Source organism: Nomia melanderi, chromosome 3 (assembly GCF_051020985.1).
Source record: "Nomia melanderi isolate GNS246 chromosome 3, iyNomMela1, whole genome shotgun sequence".
NCBI classification, from domain to species: domain Eukaryota; kingdom Metazoa; phylum Arthropoda; class Insecta; order Hymenoptera; family Halictidae; genus Nomia; species Nomia melanderi.
Window position 1 is genome coordinate 8462970 of NC_135001.1, and position 25148 is coordinate 8488117.

The 25148-nt window shown below is 36.9% G+C and overlaps 4 protein-coding genes across 9 annotated transcripts; 2 read left to right on the forward strand and 2 right to left on the reverse strand.

The window, feature by feature from the left end:
- Positions 1-121: 121 nt before the first annotated feature.
- Positions 122-9954, reverse strand: LOC116430452 (inactive ubiquitin carboxyl-terminal hydrolase MINDY-4B). Of its 4 annotated transcripts, XM_076366213.1 has the most exons (11): positions 9863-9954; positions 8723-8926; positions 4503-4588; positions 3625-3836; positions 3017-3242; positions 2758-2823; positions 2625-2695; positions 2116-2266; positions 1835-2034; positions 1413-1565; positions 122-1040 (listed from the first exon to the last, which is right to left on the reverse strand). In XM_076366213.1, exons 2-11 carry the CDS (start codon positions 8850-8852, stop codon positions 995-997), a joined length of 1341 nt encoding a protein of 446 aa, XP_076222328.1. In that variant the 5' UTR covers positions 8853-8926; positions 9863-9954; the 3' UTR covers positions 122-994. The 4 variants fall into 4 exon arrangements, with proteins under 4 accessions (XP_076222328.1, XP_031840482.2, XP_076222330.1 ...); XM_031984622.2 differs by lacking the exon at positions 9863-9954 and having other exon boundaries at positions 8723-9487; XM_076366215.1 differs by lacking the exons at positions 8723-8926; positions 9863-9954 and adding an exon at positions 5478-5571.
- Positions 9955-13075: 3121 nt separating this feature from the next.
- On the forward strand, positions 13076-14774 carry kin17 (kin17 DNA and RNA binding protein). The gene is made up of 2 exons (XM_031984687.2): positions 13076-13814; positions 13914-14774. Exons 1-2 carry the CDS (start codon positions 13409-13411, stop codon positions 14702-14704), a joined length of 1197 nt encoding a protein of 398 aa, XP_031840547.1. The 5' UTR covers positions 13076-13408; the 3' UTR covers positions 14705-14774.
- A 594-nt stretch (positions 14775-15368) lies between these two features.
- LOC116430458 (protein KRI1 homolog) lies at positions 15369-21334 on the forward strand. Its single transcript, XM_031984635.2, has 7 exons — positions 15369-15858; positions 15929-16020; positions 16088-16492; positions 16551-17300; positions 17375-17635; positions 17719-17876; positions 17949-21334. Exons 1-7 carry the CDS (start codon positions 15747-15749, stop codon positions 18601-18603), a joined length of 2433 nt encoding a protein of 810 aa, XP_031840495.1. The 5' UTR covers positions 15369-15746; the 3' UTR covers positions 18604-21334.
- Positions 20877-24247, reverse strand: LOC116430464 (putative gustatory receptor 28b). Of its 3 annotated transcripts, none has more exons than XM_031984657.2 (7): positions 23725-24247; positions 22858-23126; positions 22375-22554; positions 21633-21882; positions 21451-21519; positions 21087-21176; positions 20877-21019 (listed from the first exon to the last, which is right to left on the reverse strand). In XM_031984657.2, exons 1-7 carry the CDS (start codon positions 24016-24018, stop codon positions 20903-20905), a joined length of 1269 nt encoding a protein of 422 aa, XP_031840517.1. In that variant the 5' UTR covers positions 24019-24247; the 3' UTR covers positions 20877-20902. The 3 variants fall into 3 exon arrangements, with proteins under 3 accessions (XP_031840517.1, XP_076222332.1, XP_076222333.1); XM_076366217.1 differs by lacking the exon at positions 23725-24247 and adding an exon at positions 23366-23604; XM_076366218.1 differs by lacking the exon at positions 23725-24247 and adding an exon at positions 23212-23293.
- Positions 24248-25148: the final 901 nt, after the last annotated feature.

Below are 25148 nucleotides of genomic sequence, written 5' to 3' on the forward strand. Positions count from 1 at the left end.
GATGACACCTAGCAAAAACAAATTGCCAAAAGAAAGGTACATAGACCTGCAAACCCTTCTTCCAGAAGCATACTATAAGTTTATTCTATGTCTACATCCGGTGAAAAGCACAACAACCAACGACGGTAAAATAACATTTAATTAGAAACTCGAGGGAATTCAATTCTTTGGAAATACAATACATATTTAATCGAACAAGAAACAGTGGTTTTATTCTGTGAAAGTTCACTAGGGTCGGAAGGAACTCTAAAAGTTCTCTTTCAGAGTTTCACCGCTAGAGGGGACTGCAACACGAAGAATATTTTGGCTCGAGATTAATTGGAAAGCGCGGACCTTCAAGCTGAATCGGGATTCCCCGGTTATCGGGCAATAGAATGCTCCTGTGTGCAATTATTTGTCGAACCGTTAGTTCCATGCGGGGTTCGGAAGCGTTCAGTTTCACGCGATCGCATGTTGGGAGGTGTTTGTCGAATCCGTCAAACGGTATCGATCCTCCCGTCATCGAATCGCCGGGGTTCCCCTGAAAATTCACGCCGAGTTTGTCGAAGAAGAACGCTTTCGCGAACTTTACTTACTGTTAGAGACGCTAATCGCGATTGAACAATAGGATACAAAGACACACAGACAATTAGAACAGGTGAATTCATACGTAGGTTGCTGCAAATGTTTCGTGAAATCTTCACATTTTTAAATCCTTGCACTCGGAAGTCTTTCACTAGAAATGTTCAACATTTTCCAATGAATTCTTTGACATTTTTTGAAACGATTTGAACGAGAGAACATATATAATTTTGGTATATCAAATTAAATGGTGCCTGAGAGTCACACAGTCAGAAAGTGCTGACACAACACAATAGAAAATGTATTAATGTTGAAGGAGAATATTTCGAAAAACAATGAAACCATTAGTTCAAACTTATTTGTGACTTTTCTCATTGTTTCCCGAAACTTGTGCAACAACCCACGCAGAGGGACGCGGGTGAAAGTGTAGCGTTCACATTAGGGGAGCTCCGTTCCATTGTATGCAAGCGTCTTGCCACCTGCAAGAGATAAAACAGTCAATGCCTTCGTATTCCTTCTTCGATACAATTCAGTCGAACCAATGTTAACCCTTTGCACTCGAGAGGTGAACCATAGAAATAAAGTAGTTGTCACTCTTAATTTATGTAAGATCTTTCTTTAAGTTAGTGGCAAACAGTGTTATCAATATTTCAACAGAAAATAATGAATATTTGTAATGAAAGACATTGTTGAGTACAAAGGGTTAAAAGAGTTAATAAGAACAATGAAATAAATGAAAACTTAGCGACATTCGAAACGATAGTCACTGGAAATAATGAAAAGAATATTGATGGCATTTAAAGCTAATTTTTGTCATCTGTTTGAATTCTTTAATTATGAGATATATTTACTTGGAACGAATAAGCTTTTCTAAAGGTGTCGCAGCGATGTCCATGAGATCTTTGCTCGAGCCCTCGTACTCGGAGTCATTTTCCGAATTGGATCTGGTGTCCACGGTCAGAGTAGCATGGCTGCCGCCGCACGTGAAGTACTGAACCTCGAACCTTATTGAAACAAGCTTGATTTAAAACGATTCGGAAAATTCAACTAAAAAATGATTTGAAACAGTCGATTTGGAAACAGAATTCAGTAGGTCATCAACTTTTCGAAATTATAACGTTAAATTTCTGTTCTTTCTTACATGTATCGTTCGATTTCAAGTCCCCCAAAATTCCCACCAAAAACGAATTGGTGTACTTATGCACTTACTATGTTACAGTTGCTATATTGCGATTCAAATACTAATGTCTTTGTCTTTTTATAATATAATTACCTGCGTTCAGCGTGATAATTCCGAAGTAGCTCGCGGTTCGTGTTGAAGAGGACACCATGGTGACCGTGACACAGAGTGACCCAGATGGGCAGGCTGGGCGTCTTCAGCCGGGAACCCGGCTGCCTATTCATCTGGCTGTCCCCCTCATGAACCAGAAACCCTATTTCGCTTCTCACGAGCACGCCCCATTGTGGCACGGCCTTGAACGTTTACGAGAAAACCGTGAGTCAAGGTGGCGGAATGCGGGGAGACAATCGAGGGAACAGGCGAAGAAAGCTCACGTATGTGTTTTCATCCCCCACGTGCATCACCCCATTGTGAAGGTGAGGCGATGCGCGACCGGTTAATAACAGGATCACCGCACTGATAGGACCTTCCTCCGGACAGCCGCTTAATATCGACGCTTTCTGGTCTTCGAGATCTGCTCTGACTCTGCGACAGGGAAAACGTTAACCCCTCCTCGAAGTATTTCTTCAAATGCGAACTATCTAAATTTTGTTATGCGACAAAGCGATATTACACAGCGGTAACAAATTTTCTTAAGGATTTCAGACGGATAGGGGAGTTTCGAAATTTTCAAAGATTTAGGAATTCCGGAATTTTGAAAGATGATATTTCAGAATTTTTAACAAATTTAAGAGCTTCGGAATCGAAGAAAAATAGAGTTTTTAAAAATATAGAAAATGTAGTAAGACGGGGAAAAATAATTTCAATAGATTTATGGTCGTTTCATTTCAATTTTTCCTTTGAAAGTTACTCCGAAAGATTCGTATTCAATTCAAGTACTCACTTCGAAAGGCCTCTAGAAAGCATGGCACTGTACAAGAGTAATAAGGCACCAGGGCCACCCTCATCTTGGAACTGGAACCAACAGAGTCTGTATTAGAAACACAATCTCTAGTAGAGGAATATAACTAGCTTACCAAATACAAATATCTCTTGACAAATATCTCGAGATCGTCGAGAGTCTCAAATTCGAACAAGTGAAGCTGAAAATACAACAACAAAGGAATGAATTATCAGTGCTGCCAATCATTGGCATTGAATGGAAAACACAAAGTATTCGCTGTTTTGTTAAATTATTTCAATTAAATTAAAGTAAGTTGTATAACGTAATAAATTGAATCAAATTAAATTATACAATATAGTAATGAAATCATTGTAGATACTTCATTCACTTACCGTCTCTGTTAATCCGTCTTGAAAATAATGTACACTGTGCTGTAAATAAGGTATTTCCTGTGGCAAAGCAACGATAGCTCTAGGAACGCTCGCACTTCCGGCGACATTTTGGTTCGCCGTGGAACTGGAACTTTGCGCAACGAAACCTCCAGCGCATCGCCAAACGATCTCGGCTATCGACGATGTTAGCACGTCGATTTGCCTATCGTAGGAAGGCTTCAGTAGGCTGTACAAATGAATGATCAATCAAACTTTCTAATAATTACGAATTATAATGAATACAGGAATTCCGATAAGCCGTAGAATTTTATGCAGCACGCGAGAATCTTGACAGAATTACTGTTACGGTACACAATTATTTATTGTAGTTATTTACATTGTTGAACGTTTTTATTCGACGTTAGTTAACTTGCGAATTATAATTGATTTCGAATAATTTGGAAGCTCCAATCATCGAAGACCACCGTGACAGTCAGCGTATTAGAGAAGATCATTACATAGTAAGGGATATATAAGGTGAGATTTGGTTTTTGTGTTTCTGAATTTTGTCTAATAGAGATGCAAATTCGCGTGGCTCGTTTAACATGAAGGTTCAATATGGCGTTTACCTTTCCGGGTTGACGTCCTGTCTGTTGCATTTAAAGAGGAAATGCTTGAGCATGATCGCTTGCACAGCCGTGACGAGTCCTCTCGTCGTATTCCTCGGCGCTCGCAGTCCGAAAGCCAAGCTTTGACCATAAGGCCGCAAAGTTAACCCCGTTCTGGCCCATTCCTGTTTCGGTTGACTGGCAGAACTTCCGAAAACCAGAGCCCTTAGCGTCTGTTGCACGAAATTGAAAAAATAGTCTTTTATCTTTAAAAATGAATATTTTTATTAAAACTTATGTAGACGTGTAAGTTAATATTGATGTAAACTTCATGGATGTGCGTGCATATGTATGTGTGTAGTGTGCGTGTATGCGTTGTTTTGAATAAACGCGAAAAAAAGACGAAGTTTGCGTTGACAACGAAAAATATATAAAAATTGTCATCGTTTAAAATAAACGTCTATACTTAAAAATTGAAAATTGATTTTCTTCAATAAAAATTGAAAATTGATCGTTTCATTAAAAATGGAAAATTGATCTTTTCATCGTAGAAATAAATTAGAAACAATCGATTCTCAGAAAGAATTTTTTAGTAATTATAGTAGCACTAAAAATAATGTCACTTAAATTTAACAAGGTTATTTCATTTCAATATCTACTGTCACCGTTAACTGAGATATTTTGATTTTAAATTTATTACTTAAATCCGTTGCCCAATGTATATCGTCCATATTAAAAGTACAAAATTAAAAAATAAAGATTTGAGCATTCGAGTTTCTATATAGTTAGAAGAATTTTCACTCCTCCTTTTCGATTTATTTCTGAGGTAAAAAGACGCGGATTTTTTAAATCAGTAGATCAACGTCAATTAGGAGACATTAACAAACGAAACAAAGTACCATGCAAGTTTCCTGTTCGATCGGTTTCCCGCCGATCACCGCGGTCTTCGCCAACGTCCTCGTGTTCCTCGGGTAAATTATTTTCTCTGGAACAAATACACACGTACGCATTAAAAACACCGGCACCATCGAACCGTCCCGGAATCTGGTATCCACCTGGATAGAGCTCGTCCGGCTCTCCCATTAAAGCCGCGCACCTAGCCGCTCTTGCGGATAATAACATCCTTCAAGCTTCAACTTTTCAAGAAATGAAACCACTGAACGCATGTATAATAAAGTGGCAAGGATATCGAATTCTGAGACTAAATTGAGTCAATGTAGATCACAGATGCTGGAGCACCGAAGTCTCCTTATCTTAGCATAATCGTGAACCAACGATTCAATCGAACTTCAACGAGTTTAAATTTTGATATTCAAAGAAAGAACACCAAATAGAATGTATAATAAAATTAGTCCTTGATATTAGAAGATGAAGAAATTGATATTGTTTAAAGAAGCTTCGAATGAAAACAGTTTCTAGATAAACCGAATCGAGAAATGATTTCACTGAGCTTTGAAAACTGAGGACCAATTGTAACTTTCGAAGAAATAACATTGAATAAAATGTTGAATAAAATTAGTTCTTGGTATTAGAAGATGAAGCGATTGATATTGTTTAAAGAAGCTTCGAATGAAAATATTTTTTGGATAAAACGAATCAAGAAATGATTCCACTGAGCTTCGAGGACCGCGATCCCCGGACCGATTGTCACCATCGGTGATGCACACTGGCAGAAACGGCGCGCAATGCTATCGAATATCAATTGGGATTCGTGCTGGATACCAAGTCCCTTTATATACGCTTATCCGGTCTGATATCTCGAGAAGTCCGTGAAAGTTGAAGGCGCACGAAACGCGTCAATTCGGATGTCCAAAGACACTCGGGAAAATAGACAATAGACATGCCCCAATAACGTCTGTCTGTCTCGGCCGTACCACATGTTTCAGACCACGCGAGCAGTTTAATCTCGTGTCCCGACGAAACGTCCGCCATTACGCCGACTTGAAGCGAAGTCGTACAGCTTCTTCGGGCAACCACTCGGCCATCTTAATTACCGACGACGGTATACTACTCGGCACGGGTTTCTATTTACTATGGGTGCTAAATAAATCAATTGAATTCGACAACGGTTCCTTTTTTTCTAAAAAATGGAACGTTTCGTTTTGTTTCTCTTTTAACCCCTTGCCTTATAACGACGTGTCGTTAAGGCAAAAATAAATATTACTCAATCCTTTTGAATTCAAATTAAATATTATTGTTCTGTTATTGATAGTTATACTTTACAGTAAACATAGACATAGAATATAACTAGAATTTTTCTCTTTTCTCAATGAATTATTAATGGCAAAGTAGTATCGATCGTAATTGAGAAATAAATCGCAGAGCAAGGAATTAACAATGGAACTATCTTGTTTTGCAAGTATCGAAATGTACAAACGCTTCTTCGAGAAACTATTAACAAAGTTGACATAATAACACAAACTAAATTATATTATATAATTATATCAGTTTTAACCAATCGAAGTCTCAATAAATGGACACTTGTAATTTCTATAATGAAATCTTACGAAGCTAGTTTAACTGCTTGATAACTCTAGCGTTAAAGAATTCATGCATTTTTCTTCAGATAATAAAAATAACTTGAAACTATATCGCTTTTTGTAAGTATCCTTTTCTTTATAGACAACAGAAAATCTAGTTTACTTGCGCAATAACAAAAGAGAGTGCAAACAAATTCTTACGTAAGAAAATGAAACAGAAATTCAGGTGAACGTTTTAATGTCCATTCAACTGCGAAAATCCTTATGGGACGATTCAATTTCATCTACACCTGGATGGTAGGTAAATAAAACCATTGTGTTCGGGTTCAAGTGGCCGAACAACAAAGGGAAGCTCGTTAACATAAAATCAGAATTGCAATTCCTTAGGATGATAACTGTTGGCTGAGCTTCGGACAATATTGAACCGTTGCATTCCGGAATAAATCGTCGACGCCGGGGATTTATGTTAAATTCAATAAGAGATGCACGAAGGTGGAACAGCCGAGTGGTTAACCCAGCGTTTTTTCCATTAGCCGGAGCATGTAACGCGGGATCCACTTCCGCAATTTTCGAAATTTGCGAAGGGGGAAATTGAAAATGCCGTTTCGACCCGAAACCCATCCGACAAACGGCGCCTTTTTCATTTGCCGTTGCAACGTTACAGTTATACTTACATACGTGCTCACGCGTTACGTACAATATTATTTGCTTATGTGTGCGCCGCGTTTCGCGCGGACTGGCTCGCGTGACGCCACAGAGCTTCGAAAAAATGTAAGTCAGTTTCATTCTTGAAAGGTATTTTTCCGTCGTTTCCCGTTGGAGAAATTGTTTCGGTGCCTGTCGGCGAGCTTCACTGTTCTGGGCGAGGAGAATATCCACGTAGAAATTGAAGTCGTGAATTCCGAAACAGCATAAGTCTAATTTTTAACGTTGCCCGTATGAGTTTATCGACGTAACCGATTTCAGCTTATGAGAATTATCCGTAATAGATTCCGACATGATAGACCTTGATATCTATCTTTTCCTTCAGTCGATTTTAACTGTTTCGTCTATTATTATCTATTTGAGTCTTCTCCTTGAGTCGGTCTTCGTTGCATATTTAATAAATCGAACGAAGATGAAAAGGAAGATTGATTTTCTCGAAATGTTGATTGGTTGACTTGCGCTGTTTTGGAATTCATGGTTTCAATTCGTTTCTGTCGTTCCGCTACGAGTTTATTATCTATTTTGTATGTGTGTGTGTGTATGTTTTTTCCATATTTTTCGCATAGGAGACATGAACAATTATTACACGTGAACTATTTCAGTCTGTCTGAGTTGAGTTATGAACATTTGAAAATGAAAGTGTAAATTATATATTATATAATTATATGTTTACATTCCATTCATCTATATCAATTGATTGTGGAATTATTTCACTTCATATTTCAAGAGTACCATCAATTTTAAAAGCCATCAATTTCATCACTATAATTTATTATTTAAAAAATATTTCAATAAATTATCAATTCTATTTATTCTTTCATGGTGTGTTCTGTGTATATATATATATATATATATATATATATATACATATATACGAAAATTCGATGAAATGTGACACGACATTCGTCAAAGGGTTAATACAGCCGTTACTCTAGCAAGCGTGATAGAGCCGAATAATACGTGGTCATTCGTATTTCTTTTTCACAGGAATAGCAAACATAAGAGAAGGTGTGCGCGCTACACCTCTGGCACACGCTTCGAGCGGGATCGCGTGCTCGCGTGCAATCGAGTCTATCGAATTACGGATTCGCGTCGGAACAGGGCAACTGCATTCGCCGATTACGCCCGGCGATATAACGCAGCTTAATTTACCCCGCGGGAGCTGGCTACTCTCCGCAATTCTGTTTTCTTCGGGAACATCTCGACGGAACGCCTCCTTCGTCTTCGGAACTGAATTCATACGCCGGAATCGTGTTCCATCGTTTACCATCTTTATCTCCGGGTTCAAGGTCATAGTTTTATTTTCACTTCGACGTGCCCCTATTAGATAAATCTTGTTAATTTATGTATTAAGATGAATCTTTTAATATATGCCCTAACCAATAAATTGAAATAAATCTCTTGATATGTATCTTAATCAATGAATTAAGGTAAATCTTTGGATAGAAGAATTTTTCTTCGCAAAGAATCAAACAGAACCGTTTTCACGGAAGGTACGGTTCTCTTGTAAAATAGATCGAAGTTTCGACCAATCGTGACGCGGAGGCGTGGTCTTCAGTTACGTTTGACAAACGAAACGTTTCATTGGAAGGGAATATTGAGATATCAGCAAATGAGACCATTGATAATCGCCGTTAAGATACGTAGAAGAGGTAAACACCTTCGTGGCAAAAGATATTTAAGGTTTTAAGAAATCAAATATTAGAGGAATTGTCTTAGAGACCGCCTACTTTTATTAGCTTCTCCCACTTTATCATTTTCTGGTATAATTTTACTTCCATATGCTTCTATACGCTTATTTCGTGCAGGTTGTGATAACATTAGTCCCTGACACTTCTATACAAAGTCAACCACTCAATCGAACTAATTTCCGAGACACGGGTAAACGAAATGTCAAAATATCGCGTGCCCTTCAGTCCCTTGGATCACCATACCTTTCTGACGAAGATACACCGGCTTCTCCACGCGCATTTCCATGCAGTGTCTCTTGCCGGAAGCCGAGGACACCGACGACGCGTTCGAAGAGGAGTTAGTGCTCTCCTCGGTCTCCTCCACTTCCTCCATGTCGATCTTCAACGGAAAACGTCGAACACTGAACCGTGAAACGTGTGAAGTTCTTAAGAACACTTTCTTGTAGCCTGACAAACAATTTTTCATCAAGAAACGAAAAGAAAGCCTTATCAACCGAATCAGGTTACGAGGTCCCAAGCAAAACGAAGTTCATATCTTTGAACCGAAAAATCGCCAAACACCGAATCATGAAAAATCCCAGGAACACTCGAGTTTAATTTGTCGAAAAATCAGTTACTCGAAACTATCAGAAGATTAGTCGCGAACTGGTCCAAGACCTATCAAGATCTTTCGGTTCATCAATTTCACGTCCATTAACAAGTGAAGCGAAGTTCAACGTTCATCGAAGATGTCCTCGAAGAGGATCCTCGCGCAACGTGGTTCCGTGTGAGTCGACATTTTCGAGGAGGAATGCGTAAATCTTCGAGGATCGGGTGCGTCGTCAGGGAGGCCAGCCTCTGTCGGATCAGCTGGACGCGACGTTTGATTCACGGAGAGATCGATGCCTGTTCTCGAGCGTATTAACGGGTACGTGGAAGAGGGAAGTCAAGTGCTCGTTGCTGCATCGAGCTGCCTAGACTGACAGGAGTTAATAATTCCGGCAGGTTTCGGCCGACTTGGTTCATCGCGCCGCGCACGAGCTACCATCCCACCAGCTCCTGGGTAGGTGTATATGCATAACGACGGGCCGTGAACTCGAAGAGCCGAAGGCTAGAAGCGCATCAGGAAATTCGTGAATTCGATCGTTTGAAAGAAGTTTCGAAGTTTCGGAAGAAAATCGGTCGATGGGAACTTTGGGTACTTGAGACGACTCGAAAATCTGAGTACAGAAAGTTAACCCTTTGCACTCAAGACGGCGATTTGAAATCGTAAATATAAAAAGTTAACCCTTCGCACTAGAGGTGATTTGAAAATTTAAATACAAAAAATTATACTACAGGAATTATTTAAATACGATGTTAATCGGTTAAATGAAGAATTCTATTGCATTAGGATCTCATTACTTTGATTACTTCTGCGGCGTGACCGGCTACCAGGAATTTTTGGCTTTAGGAACTCGGAAATCTTAAGATAGCAGAAAATGAGGAGAAAAATAGAGTTTCTAATATTGTATCGATAATCCATATGCTTCGCAACATTGTTGCACCCTCACTGGAGTTCTGGACGAAACCGAATGACGCTTTTATGTTTCCCTACACAACTGTACCCTGCATAAGGTTACAGTTACAAGTGTACTGCAATGGATCGTCTCTCACCTGACTATCTCGCGACTTTATCGGCGCCTACCGATCTTTGCCCGCGTTTCGTGCCATTTTCCCGTGATCGAAACGGATAATCGTGGTGCCCGGATCTCGTGTTTAGTATCGTAGATCGCGGATCATTTTCTATGAGAATAGCATTCGTTTTTCGAGCGCTGTTCGATTCATTTTTTATCAAAACTAGAACTACCGGATAGGCCAAAATGACCGATTCCTGATTTGCCTCTTTACAATTATGGAAAAAGTAACCTTTAGTAAGTAAAAAAAGTTGCTTCTCTGGGAAGTTACAAATGATTCGAAATTTCAACGGATGAACTTCTACAACTTGTACGAGAAAATGAAACAAAGTCGATTTGACTGGTTGGTGGTTCTAGCATTAACACATCTATCGGGACCACCATCTTGGAACATTGTATATTTCCGTTGATAGTTTCATGAACCGATCAAACGAAGCAAATCGAATCGTTTAATGTCAAATAAATTCGAACCTAACATTTAATTACCAATCTCCTGTCTATCGTGCTCTCATCGAGATTACGTCCGTTCAGTTAAGTTCAAGTTCGCGATCGTTCGAAATAGATCCTCCATGTTCGACCTTCGAAACTACGATCCCAACTTCCGAATTACGAGCGTACGTGCGCCTGCACGCGTATCTGAATATTGTCGAACCTTTCGTCATCGAATATACAATCTTTCCCAAAGATATATGTTTTCATTTTTGAAATCTCTTCTCTTATTTGGAAACTAACAATAAGTCATCCTTAAGTTTGTCCTTCAAACACAGGTATAATTATTTCGAATATATTTTTACATAAATAATAATTAAGATCTCCGCTACCAGCGTTTGTTTCGGTGGCGATGCTCTCAATTGTAATATTTTAATCAAGCCAACAAATCTTCTAAACAGAATATTAAAAAAATTAAACTAAAACAAGTCATTGAGTTCCTATATATAAAACCGTTTCGTATAACTTTGAATAATAATATCTATAGGATATATTTCAGTTTTTTTATGTAAAAAATGGGATTGCATTTTTGCAAATGGGACGCTGGTAGCGAACGTGTTAATCATCACTGACAATGCGACCAAATTGAGTTACATTTCGTCCACTTCTTATCTATCCCGCAAATCGACTATCCTAAAATAACTTGCTTCTACGAGTCTTATCAGCTTTTCTTGTCAACATTTATAATTCCCTTGTAAATGTTCAAAGAGTTTATCAAATATCTTTATTGACTTAATTTATTTCATAATTACCATTGGTTGCCATTACCCTCTTCCGTCTTTCTATAAGTTTATTTATTCCATCATTGTAAAAATCTAATTTCGAAAAGAAAAATGAATCCAGTGATATTTTCACTTGCTCCAAAGAAGGTCAAGATTATTGCATCGACCCGATACACAGGTGATTGTTTTAACCCCTTTGCCTGTGATTTCTTTCTCAACTCTGATCGATACGGCTACTTTGTCATTAATAATTTATTGGAAAAAGAGAAAAATTCTAGGCATATGTTACGCCTACATTTCTTTTTAAGTATAATAGTTGATTACAGAGGAATAATATTTATTTTGAATTCGAATGAACTGAGTAATACATATATTTGTTGAATCATATTGAAAATCTTTATCACGAGTCTCACTCGTAGTTGTAGAACAAGGGGTTAACACTGCGGGTGGACCATAATGACGGTAATAAGCAACCCATTCCTTTTCACAAGAAAGAACAGTCAAGGCGTGATTCCTGATGAAGTCGTTCGTGTTAGGGAATGAAAAGTTCCACTATTCTTAGCACGGTGAATTGTTCGATAGCGGCTTGTTATTGACCTTATAGAGTATCCTGTATACAGGTGCGTGCACCGTCGGGAACGAATTGCATGTGCAGGTATGCGTTGCAGAAGGTGTCTGGTATATTGCCAGAGTGCAATATGAAATTGAACTTAGGAGGCGGGCGCGCGAGGCCTAGTACCAGGAGCGAAGTTACAAGAGATTACGTGCAACTACGAGTATTTGGTTACTTAATGATCGATCAGATTTACACGTTTCTGTGAGGATGTTAGAAACTTGCCGGCTATGGCGGATCGATTAGGGCTCGTGGGCGGGGTGCCCCAATAAACTGTGAAAACCAATTCTTATCGCTGATGATAATAATGATACGTAACGCTAAGATACCGAGGGAAGAATGAATAACAATTTAACACCATATTTAAGGTCATTCACTGTGCATCTTATGACAATAGTTTCCAAACTCTGTCACTACGCCCTTCATTAAAAAAAAAACTAGTCGGTGCTTCCTCCCTTTATTTCATAGAATACAGACTCTTTTTTAAATGGTAAAAGATATATTAATACAAAAAATGAAAAACCATAATTGGTAGAATAATAACTTTTCGGGTCTGCTTTTGCACTAGACCGCGCATCTCAGTTTAGAAATTGTTGCCTTATGGTAGTGTTCTTGGAAAGATGTTAGGAGTAGATTTTGGAAATTGCAAATTTAGATTTCGAAAATTAGATCTCGAAAAATGTTATTTGTAAAATGTGAGAAGTCCTTGTGTATAACGTTGTATGTTTTAATCATGTTTTTTCAGTTTTCCTTTGTGGTGTTTGGAAAGTAAAATATTGAAAAACAATGCAACTTTTAGTTTCCTGCGTGTTAAAGTGGATATAGCTTTGGTTGAATTTTAGACACGGTAGAACGTGGAATATTGCGAATTGTATTAACATCTTGTTGATATTTAACAAATTTTCGATCCCTTTAGTACGGGAATATTATCTTTGTTTCATTCCAATGTAAAAAGTGTATACAGTCTGAAAATATGACAAAATATACTATAATAGTGTTAATTATTAGTTAATTTTAATAATACAAGTTACAATAATACAATAATTTTATTAACGAAAACTTTTTAGTTTCTACCCATTTAAATCATTTGCTCAATGCGCTGCTAGATGTCTCTGAGTGTTCTACATTTCGGTGTTCTGAATACGTCTAATGTAACCAAAGTTTAGTGGAATAACCTAATAAAATATTTTTTCATACATGGCAACAAATTCCTTAATATTGTATATGTAGAATTTAATTTGGTGTAATTTCTCACAGATTGTTAAATGGCACAGACACGCTGGAAAGAAAAGAAGAAGAACGTAGTCTAACGTTGAATTACAATATGTAACGTAAATGTTATTGTTATTGTAACATTAGTAGAATTATAACATTAGTAGAATTTCACTAATTATTTAAGGAAGTGAAGAATTTTTTTAATTTATAAGTGATTTTTTTACTCATCTAAACAATGGGTAAGCACGAAGTAGGAACACCAAAATACATTGCCAATAAGATCAAAGCGAAAGGTCTGCAGAAGTTAAGATGGTATTGTCAGATGTGTCAGAAACAGTGTAGGGATGAAAATGGATTCAAGTGTCACACAATGTCTGAATCCCATCATAGACAATTGTTGTTATTTGCGGATAATGCACATCGATACATGGATCAGTTTTCTAGAGAGTTTTCGTCAGGCTATTTAAATTTATTAAAGAGGCAATTCGGAACCAGAAGAGTGCCAGCCAACCGTGTATACCAGGAATATATCTCTGACAGAGGACACATACACATGAATGCTACAATTTGGGTTACTTTGACTGCGTTTGTGAAATATCTTGGGCGTACGGGACAATGCGTTGTTGATGAAACTGAGAAAGGTACTTTGTTTTGAAACAATTAGTTAATCAATAATGTTTTTAATTCTTTAGGTTTGTGAAATTAATAATATTCAATTTCTGTTATGTTTCTTTTCCTAGGTTGGTATGTAACGTACATTGACAGAGATCCAGAAACTTTAGCAGCTCAAGAGAAGAAAGCCAAGAAACAAAAGATGGACAAAGATGATGCAGAAAGGATGATGGAGTTTATAGAAAAACAAGTTGAGATGGGTCAACAGGAATCTAATGGACAGACTGAAACCTTCAAAGAGCCATTAACACGTTCTGAAACAGATGCACCTTTAGTTATTGAAATGAAGTTGAACAAGAAGCCAAAGTTACTTCTCAATCCTATTAAACATGAGAAAAATGTACACACAGATAAAGGTTCAACTAGTGGAGAATCATCCTCTAATGTCTCTGACATAAAGCAGGAAGTATTGAGTGATGAAGAGACAAAGAAAGAAACAAGATCATTGAATAAAGTAGAGAAATTTAAATCCAAGATGGACGAAGATGAGAAAAATGAAGAAGGTTGGTTAAGAGAAGGCTTAACTGTCAAAATAATTACAAAGAATTTAGGGGAAAGGTATTACAAGGCCAAAGGAGTAGTTCAATCTGTAGAAAACAGAAATTTTCTTGCAAAAGTGAAATTAAAGTCTCCAGAGGAAGTTGAAAATCATATTATCAAAATAGATCAAGAACACTTGGAGACAGTGATACCTGCCATTGGAAAAGATGTTGTAATTCTTTGGGGAAAACATAAAGGGAAGAAAGGAATAGTATATAAACTTCATATAGAAAATTATAGTATTGATGTCGAGTTAAAGAGAGATGGTACTATTGTAAGAAAATTACCATATGAACAAGTCTGTAAATATGTGACGTGACAGTGTTTGATATAATTAACAAAGTGTACAATTACATTTGTATTTTTTTCAATATGATATATTAATTATATCCATGCCTTAATTAATATCTTATACAACAGAAAACTCTTCAACAGAATTAATTTTATACTTTTGTGCTATCTCGTCAATTGTTATATTATTGCAGTGTACATATACACATAATATGAAACCACTCTAGTGTATAGTAATTTATATTTCTTTTATAAGTATTAAAATATTTTAATTAAGCTATAAGGATTATATATATATATCACTTTTAATTAATGTTTAATTAATCATGGACAGATAGTGGGGAACGATGTGGAAAAATATGATAAATATAAAAAGTTAGAGCAGAAATGTTTAACTTAATTCCCTCATGCTAGTAACTCCGAAACAACGTTCCCTCACTACCTCTACTCAAGAAGCTGTTCGAGACTGTGTATATGAACAGTTTTATGTAGCGTTTAATCAAACAGATAAAAGTAAGTATGGACAAGGTAACTTCTCGTGAGAAGAGTGTCACTAGAGTGTCCGCAGGCACCAATTTAGACATCCTTGAATTAGAGTAAATTACAAATTTTCATGAACTCGCTTAAATGATACATATAATACATAGCGCCATCGACGGCAAAATGTTTAATCTACTAGCCAAAATAGTGCCACACATATATCGCTAGATGATGCCACTATGTATTTACTGCTGTGAAATGAATTGATAATTCCTATCGTTTCTGCGCAAGGAACTTACAGCTTTGTGGCACAATATATTTCCTCCAAGTACCGTCTTATGAGAAGCATGTGGGTTTTCATCCCTGTGAAACATAACCTAATATAAGTTATGTGGTTAATTTTATAGTTTATCATCATTAATTAAACAATACAAAATTATTTTCCTTTGATAAGCAAAAAGACTCTTTATTGCAAATAAAAATGTCTTCTGAGGAATTTCATCTATAATTTTTTAAACAATTGAAAACAGAAGACATCTGTTTATTATATTTGCACCGTCCGTGAAATTGTAAAATAATTGATCAACATAATGCCTACTCTGTTTAATGGTGACAATTCTGATTCAGAAGGAGAATTGAAAATAAACACAGATTATGCTAAAAATTATGCCAATTGGCGGCAAAAGGAAGAGTTGAACAAATGTAAGTGCACTTTAAATTTTATGATTTTAATTCACAAAACAATGTTTCTAAGTGAGTGTTAATTTTTCAGTGAAAACAAAGTATGGAGACATCAATGGAACTATTGTGTCAGATGGAGAATCTGATACTGAAAGCTCATCATCCTCTGAGGAAGAAGAAAATGTATGCTTGTAATCTTATTTGTGACTGAACCTTATATATTCTGTTTAAATTACATTTATTTTTACAGGAGGTATCAGAACAGTTCGATAAAGATTTCTATAAAACTTTAGCTATGTTAAAGAAGAAGGATCCAAAGATCTATAATCAAGATGTAACTTTCTTTGATGATACTAATAAAGTACAAGAGTCATACCATGAAAAAAAGAAATCTCCTAATAAATCTAAAAAAGAAAAGGCTGTCTACTTAAGAGATTTTGAAAGAAACATTATTGTAGAACGAGAAGGAAAGTTCAGCGATAGTGAGGATGAGGATAAATTAAGAAAAAGTGAAGTAGAAGCTCAGAAAATAACATATAATCAAGAACAGAAGCAAATAAAAGAAAGTTTCAAGGATGCATTGCACGATGACGATGATGATGATGCTGGCAATTTATTGAAACCAAAAACGAAATCTGAGAAAGAGAAAGAAAAGGTAAGTTACCTTTGCTTCTCCCAGTTCTCAGTTGGAAAACATTGCTTTTCTTATTTAGGAAGAAGCAGATTACAAAGAATGGCTAAAAGGACAAGAATCAAGTATAAATGAGAAGGAACAGGAAGCACTCAAACCTTTACGTGACTTTTGGTCTAATCCTAACTTGGATGCAAATGAGAAGTTTCTAAGAGACTATGTATTGAATAATAAATACTTAGATACTGAATATGCAGGCTCTGACATAGATGATATACATTTAGCACATGATAGTGATGATAATTTATCAGAAGATGAGAAGAATATAGAAAAACAAGAGGAGTTTGAACATAAATACAACTTCAGATTTGAGGAACCAGATCAAGAATTTATCAAGAGGTTCCCACGTACCATGGAAAATTCAATGCGTAGGAAAGACACACGTAGAGCGCAAAAGAGGGCAGAAGTAAAACAAAGAAAAGAAGAAGAGAAGTTGAGGAAAAAAGAGGAACTAAAACAGCTGAAGGCATTAAAAAGGAAAGAGATTGAAGAGAAAATAGAGAAACTAAAAGAGATTACGGGAAATGAAGATATGAAGTTTAATGATCTTGACTTGGAAGGTGATTTTGATCCTAATGAATACGATAAAAAAATGACTGAAATTTTCAATGATGAGTATTACACGGGTCCTGAAGAGGATGTAAAGCCCGAATTTCCGGATATTGACGAAGAACTTGAAATTGAAAGCACATGGGATAACTATGATCCAAATGCAGAAACTTATGAAGCATACGAAGATGAAGGACCACATTGTGAAGACACAGATTTTAATGTAATTGATTTGTAATTGCTTATTGTTATAATTTCTTTCTCTAAGAGATTCTAATTTGATTGTTTACATTTCAGATGGATGCTGATTATGACGCATCCAAAGGTAATCACGTAGAGGAAGATGGAACGAAGAAAAGAAAACGCAGACGGAAATCTAAATTTGCTGAATTGATATCCCAGAAAAAGCCGAAATTTGATCCTCAACAATATGAGTCTTATGAAGAGTATTTTGACAAGTATTATTCTTTAAACTATGAGGATATGATTGGGGATATACCATGTAGATTTAAATATAGGAAAGTTGTACCCAATGACTATGGTTTGAGTGTAGAAGAGGTTAATATATAGAAACATATTATTCAATACCTTTCTTAATGATTTATTTACTAATATTTTACATAATGTGTTCATTTAATTAGATTTTAATGGCAGATGACAAAGAGTTAAATAAATGGTGTTCTTTGAAAAAGGCTCTTCAGTATAAACCAGAACATGCAGAATTAAATGATGTTCAAATGTACAAGCAAAAGGCTAGGAATGAAGGACTTAAAAGAAAAGTGCTCTCTAGTTTATTCAGGTTGGAAGAATAAATGTTAAAATTTTGAAAGAATAATATTGTCACATGTTTCATGCGGGTAATATTTTTCAGGAATCCTGAGGACGAGGAAGAAAAAGATAGGACTGAGAATGCTACCAACCCTAAAACTGATGATGACCAAGAAAAGGAGACAAAGAAGAAACGTCGTAGGAAAAAGAAAAAACAAGAAGTGCAAAACGTTCTACCTATCCCTGAAAACGATAAAGGAAAATCGGGTGAAGCAGATCTCAACGAAAATAAAACGAATGTTACAAACACTTCTGAAATGGCCACGAAAGAGTCTAAGAAGAAGAAAACGAAAGCTGAGAAGCGAAAACAAGTTGAAGAACAACCTGAACAGCCTGAACAACCTGAACAACCTGAACAACTTCAAGAATCGTCGCAGAAGAAAAAGAAGAAAAAGAAACTAAATAATGATGAAATACCTAATCCTAAATCAACTGAAGATAAGGAAACTAGTAAGTCAGTAAAGAAGAAGAGTACCAGCGAAGGTCAGAACTGTAATGAAGTGAATTCTAAGCAATTTAAAAAGAAGACGAAGCTAAAGGAGAAATTGAAGAACAAAAAGTTGAACAGAAAAGATGGAAAAGACTCTAAACCAATGGAAATCAACAGCGACATGGCTTCGCTGAACCCGGAGAGGTTAAAGACATACGGAATAAATCCGAAAAAATTCAAGAATAAACTGAAATATGGGAAGAAGTAACTGCAACACTCTGTAAATATAAATTTGTACATATTATTTGTTACAGAAATAGACAATATTTCATGTACAGAAATCTTGTCCCATGGCAATGTTCTTTTTTATGCTATTCACGGAATGTACAGCGCGCCCTACCTCATATCAATAAGCAGCAAGAGGGGATAAACGTTTTGGAGGCGATCGGATCTTCCACCCTCGAGTAGGAGTGGCCATGTTAAGGGTGAATCCGTCGCGACATGATAAACGACGTTTGCGGATTATTAGAATCGTAGCAGTCTGTTTGCGTTTACTCTTCTAAAATCTCCATCTCTAATCCGGCCCATATGCTTTGGTCGAGGAAGTCAGTACAGCCATATTGCTCCCTATTGTTCCATAGGCTGAAACTAACTTTGACTAAACTAACACGTTCAATGTGGAAGGATTTTTGCAACTCCAATTTCAGCGTCAAACATTTCTTCAATTTCTCTTAGCTGAATTGTATTTTAAAGAGATTTCTCTTGAAGATCTAAACTAGCTATTTATTCGATGCATACATGAATCTTGTACTGAACGTTTTATTGCCGCAGTACATGTACAACAGCGAATCTGTTGCCTCTCTGGAGAATAGTTTATAATAATTAACTGTGTTCAGAATAACCAATGTTTCATTGTCTTTCAGTTATGTTTTAAATTGTCTTTCGGACTCGGATTTCTACTTTAAGGAACAGAGACGATGGGATATCGGTTAAGTAATTGAAAATGGAAAATTATCTGTTCATGCATGAGCCCAGAGCATCTCGGGTTCCACTGCAGTGACTGGAATAATTTAATCGACAATAAAGCCGAGGTATCTCTTACGAATGTTAGTTAACGAGAGGGGAGAGGATTAGGGGATGGTAGGGAGTTCGTGCCCATCAAAACTAGCCCACACGCAGCCTCCCTGCCCCCTTGGGCGCAATATATCAATTCTCCTTACCCCTCGGTGAACGGTACGCAGTAGCAGGTGGCTCCTGACGGCCAACGTCGTTCGCACCCTTAATTCCCAATTAATGTTACGGTAGTTGTAAACGTGTGTCGATCGTGTATTTTTTCACCAGACTATCCTTGTTGTACAGTACAACAGCACCTTTGCACTCGACGATATTTTTTATTATAAATATTCAATGATGTTAACCCTTTGCACTCGACGATATTCTTCATTATAAATATTCTTTGATGATACTTTTTGCAATTAATATAAAGGTTAATCTCGCGTAAATCAAGGGATAGAACTATCTCATTCCAATATTTCGTTCCACCTATTTTATTCCATCAGAAGAATTGTTCGCAGAATAATAATGGATCATAAAACTGTAAAATCTGATATTTAACGTTGAACTTTGTATAATGCCTCGATATGTGAAATATTGGAATAAAACAGCTTTGTTCCTCAATGTACAATAAATACTTGTGATTTCTGTTCGAGTTAGTTACAAAGAATATCGTCTTTGTCTCGTCAGGGAATGTTAAATATTTCTAGTGAGAAACTTCCAAGTGCAAAGGGTTAAAATTCGGTTTTCTTCCATACACGGGATTCGATAGAATAAAAATGAAGTTCGAATTGTTGTATGAACGATACAAGAAGAATTAATTAAAGGAAATTAATCGTGCGACGAGCTCGGAATTGATACTTCGTGACATCGTTTTCGCGAATTAAGAATCGGTTAGGGGCCGATCAAAGGAAGAACCACCATTACCGAATTACAAGCTATCGAGTTTCAGGATTACCGAATTTCACGGGCTAACGCCTCCATCTGGAATCGCGTAGGGTGCACAGGGAGTAGTGTAATTGAGGTATCATCCCTGTCCGCGTTCTAATTGGTGGAAAATTGTTAGGGCGAAGGTCCAAGTAGCTCTGAACGCTTTCCTAAAGCCTCGAGCAAGGTGTTGCGAGAATTTTATTTACACATTCTGGTTAAGTCTGGGTAACTAACTTTAAATCAGTGTTACTCCGTAACTAAACATTCGACTCGTAGACTATAAATTAAAGACATGTATATTTTTCTATTTCTCCTATTTATTTCAAACAAAGTAGCACAACTTAAGACGTGTTCTATTAGTTTTTTAATTAAAAAATAGAAAAGCATTCAAAAGTAACGTTTGCAGTCTTGGTATACGTTGAACGTGTGCTCCTGAATTCAAACTCACAAAACTGGTGAAGTTCGGTGGACTATTTAGACGAATGTTTAGTTATCGAGTTAAATTTAGGGTTAAATAAGTTTCCACCAGAAAGAAGTAGTTTTTATTGTGCACGTAGTGGCAGATTTCGATTTTTCTGAACTCGTTAAATCATTGTAACTGTGGTTGTGGACATGGTTGCATTCGCCACGCTGTCATCTTCTATATCAATTTCACTCACTTGAATCAAGATCACTAGATAAGTGCCGATTGTTCCCACGAGCTGAAAGTAGAATATCTTTATAGTTTGGAATAGCTTGATTTTAATGCATCAATAATAATTAACATACTCCGTGAATAAATGTGTTATCCAAGTCAAAAAACCCACAAGCAGTGAACACTAATGGGTTCTGGATCATCTGTAGGATGAAGTCTCGAATCTAAAACGAGAAATGGTTAAAATAATATGGAACGTTGTAATTTAATACTCTTTATGTTTTAAGAAACATCGATACTCTTCCGAAATTTTTCTGTTTTATAATAAATACTTTTGTAAACTATATACGCTTATATGAAACTGTATAAAACTGTGTATAGGTGTATAAAAATATATAAAACAATATGAAGCTATATACAAGAATGAAAAACTATAGAAATATTATATAAAACTATATAAAACTATTCGCTTAACGACTATTTAACGTTTTATTTAACCTCAGCGCGAAACTCTTTGGATGTTGAAGGCTCGTAAAGTTCGCAGACAAGGTCGCCAGTGTCCAAAGCCTGGGAAACGATAGATTTCTTACAGTTTTCAATCGAAACGAATGCTTTTCTCTTATTCTGGCGTCGCAGTGGCGTACAAATCTTTTTCCTTGAAACAAATGTTCGAATCTCACCTCGTTGCTAGTTTTGATGCACACGTGGTTCACGATGACGAGCTTCGACATATAAAATAATACATACAAAGCCAGCGGTGAGAAATGGCTTTGGAATCTCTCGTTTGTTAGATCGGAGAACAGAATTTTGTAGGCGAAGAACAGAGACATTGTGAGGAAGCCGAAAACATTGCACGTAATAAAGAGGACTTGAGTCCCGTAGTAATCGTTTATCGTCCTGGCGGTTTTGATCAATTGCAGGTGAATTTGTCTACGGTGATAAGAACAGACTTCTTTAGACCTTTCATTATGTAATATCCTACCCAAACACTTAATTATCTATTTTCAATCATCTAAACCTCTTCTAAGTAACTGAAATTTCAATTATTTTACCTAATTGATTCACCCAATTCCCCATTCGAATTATTTTTTGGCTAATAAGAGAATTTATCGATGCCCATTCACATTCTAATTCAAAGAAACAACGATTAACTGCTCATGAATAAATATTTAATTAGCAACGTTGAACGATATGGAAGTCTATTAACAATAGAACTACCGACTGACTCAAAATAATTTATATATATTCAAACTATGAGCGAAATGAAATTTCAATAAATGTATTTTTACAGTTTTTATAAGAAAATAGAAAAGAATCAATTTTATTGCTCGGTGGTTTTATTGTTAATATCTGTCAACATTGATATTCTTTACGAAGACATATCAGATTTGTTTCAGTTCGTTTGAGAAATTGGAATCTTACTTTACCGCCCTCATTGTGTTCGCGTTCCCGTTGGCGACGTGGATGTTCTCTTTCCCGAGCCTCTTCATCTCGAAATCGTACATCAACTTCAGGATCCGTTTGTGCATCGGCGAATCGATCGTCGTTGTTAGCATGGTCCTCAGCAAACTGTTCAGCTGGTAGAACTTCATGCTCAAGTACCTGCATTTCTCGCCGATCGTCCAAGTTATCGTTATTAATTGTTTGTAAAAGGACTGAGTGCTGTTAGGTATAGTATAAAGTTCATTTCAAGAAGAAACCATCGTACTCGTCGAAATGGAGGGCTTTAGTTCCCTTAATTTGCAATTACGTTGAAGTTACATTGAAAATAAATAATTTCGCTTGAATATTATAACGAATATTCGAAGAAATCGAAAACAAAATGTATTGTTACGATCTTTACGTGAGTTGCGTTTGTATATACGTTATTTTCAGTGGAACTTCGTCTGTACCGGAAAATTATACCTGATCCAGAAGTAGAAGGTGACATCACAGGTTGTTATTAAAATCAGTGGCAAGTACGTGGCAGAGCCGAGGATTATTTTAATGTGCATCGGCATCGTTGACGTTAATTGCCAATGGCAGGTGGTCGCGGTAAATCCGACGAACACCGCACCGCAAACGACGAGTAGGTTAATCTGTTCCTTATAGTGCATGGAACGGTGCATCGACAACCCCATGTTCTCCATCCTCTGGTCGCTGGTTTCTATCAGCTTGATTGCTGAGCGCAGACTCTGATTCAGAAAACATTTTATGAATACCCTGCGTTTTACATTCGAATAAAATATTCTAAACAGATATGTAGCTTTGGTAACCAACAGGTTGATCAAATTTATACATCTGTCAGAGGACATGTCTGTAATTTATATTTGACTAATCATTTTATCAATTACAATGTTCTTTATTATTTTCACTAGTAATAGCAACAGTAATAGCAACAGTAATAATAAAATAGCAAGATCCACCGCTCAACTAATTTTCCCAACGAAACTGAAAACGTTGACTGCCACAAGAATTTCGAACGTTTCGTGTAACAATACATGTTCTTTCACAACAAAGGCAAATGGCATTAGAAATAATGATTAATGACTTGGTATCACAGTACACGTGTTACACTATCATCTAGCTGTGTTACTAAGTATTTTTATTGGACATCAGTTTCCTTATTGTAATTGTATTTAAGCAATTTTGAAGCTACGCGCATCTCAAAGATCCAATGACATTCACTTTTAAATCTATGTATACAAAACAGTTACATCACCAGAATTCGACCGACACAGCGGTCGAAGTGACTAGGGAACAGCTGAAATGAAAAAAGAAGAAGAAACGTACCTCGATCTTGACTCTAGTCACGATGATCAACAGAATTGACAGGAAACTGTTCACCCTGAAGGACATTAAGAACCACGCCATCAGTTCCTTCGTTAGAGTGCAATAAACAAGTAGCTCCGACTGGATGTAGAACCCAGCGTAAGCGGCGAGGATCGAGTAGACGATCGCGTAGACGATCTCCGCGAGTTTCCAGGCGCGTTTCTCCCCAGAGTACTCGAAGCAGCCCATCCCGATCAGCAGGTTCATGAAGTGCAACGGTCTGTACACCTCGCGGAAGGTCTTCAGCTGGAACATCGCGAACCGATACGAACCGGGCGAACTACGACGATTCACTGTCCTACTCGCTCGAACGTGCGAATCAATCGCCGGGCAAACCGACGAGCAGGACTGACCGCTTATCCGGATCGATCTTGTCCTCGCGATGAATGTTTTATCGCAATTAGATGCGACGGTAAGTCGATTCGACGGTAATACGATGATCCCGGTCACGAGCAAATTGTCCAGTACGGTGAATTCTGTCGATCACGCCTCTTGACCCGGGGACAAGGAACAGGGCAACGTGTCCACTCGCTTGACCCAATTGGACGTTAACCCTGACGTGATCCTCAATATTTCTGTACATTCACCGTGCATTAACGCGTTGAATGCCGCACGATTTCATAGAGCAAAGTACACAAAATGGGAGAAATATAATATTAAATCATTCATCTGGATGAATGTCATCGCATTAGGTAGCATTATTGTGGGAATGGATGTATTTGAGTCTGTGCAATAGATGAATGACGCGACTGTGTGTGTGAGCGCGTTCTGAATGAATGTTCAAAACATTGGAATATTCTAGATTATATTGATTTTCTCTGTATGTTAATAATGTTCGTTTTTTTAATGAATCTAGAATATTCCAAATATATGTGAAGTTAATGCATGGCAATGAAATAATGTTCTAGAAAGTGTGTGAGTGAGACAAGAGCATCTGAGTATATAAATAGTGTGTGCGTTGTTTCATTTAGTTAGTGTTTTATTGTGAGTTGTCAAGAAATAATTATACTATTTCTAATAAAATTCTCTTTCTCCTACATTATTTATAATATAGAAATGTTTTCAAGTAATCATCGTTTAATTGAGTGAACTATAGTAATTCAATTTGTCTGGGGGTCACCGGTAACCCCCATAGCATTCAAAGTGTTAACCAGTTAACGGTGGGATTTAGTTTGAAAAATCTTTCATTGTGCGCGCAGTAAAATGAAATAATGAAGTGCGTATTCGGCAAACGCCGCGTTGTCTTTGTCTCAAAAAGTTGTCTTTTTAACGACACTTGCACAATGAGCAGGGTTAATTTGCTTTTCTTATCGATTTTCGGCAGAGAATCCTTTCGTGTTTTTGAATAATTCTCAAGCATTCGAGGTGAGGACAGTGACAAGAAT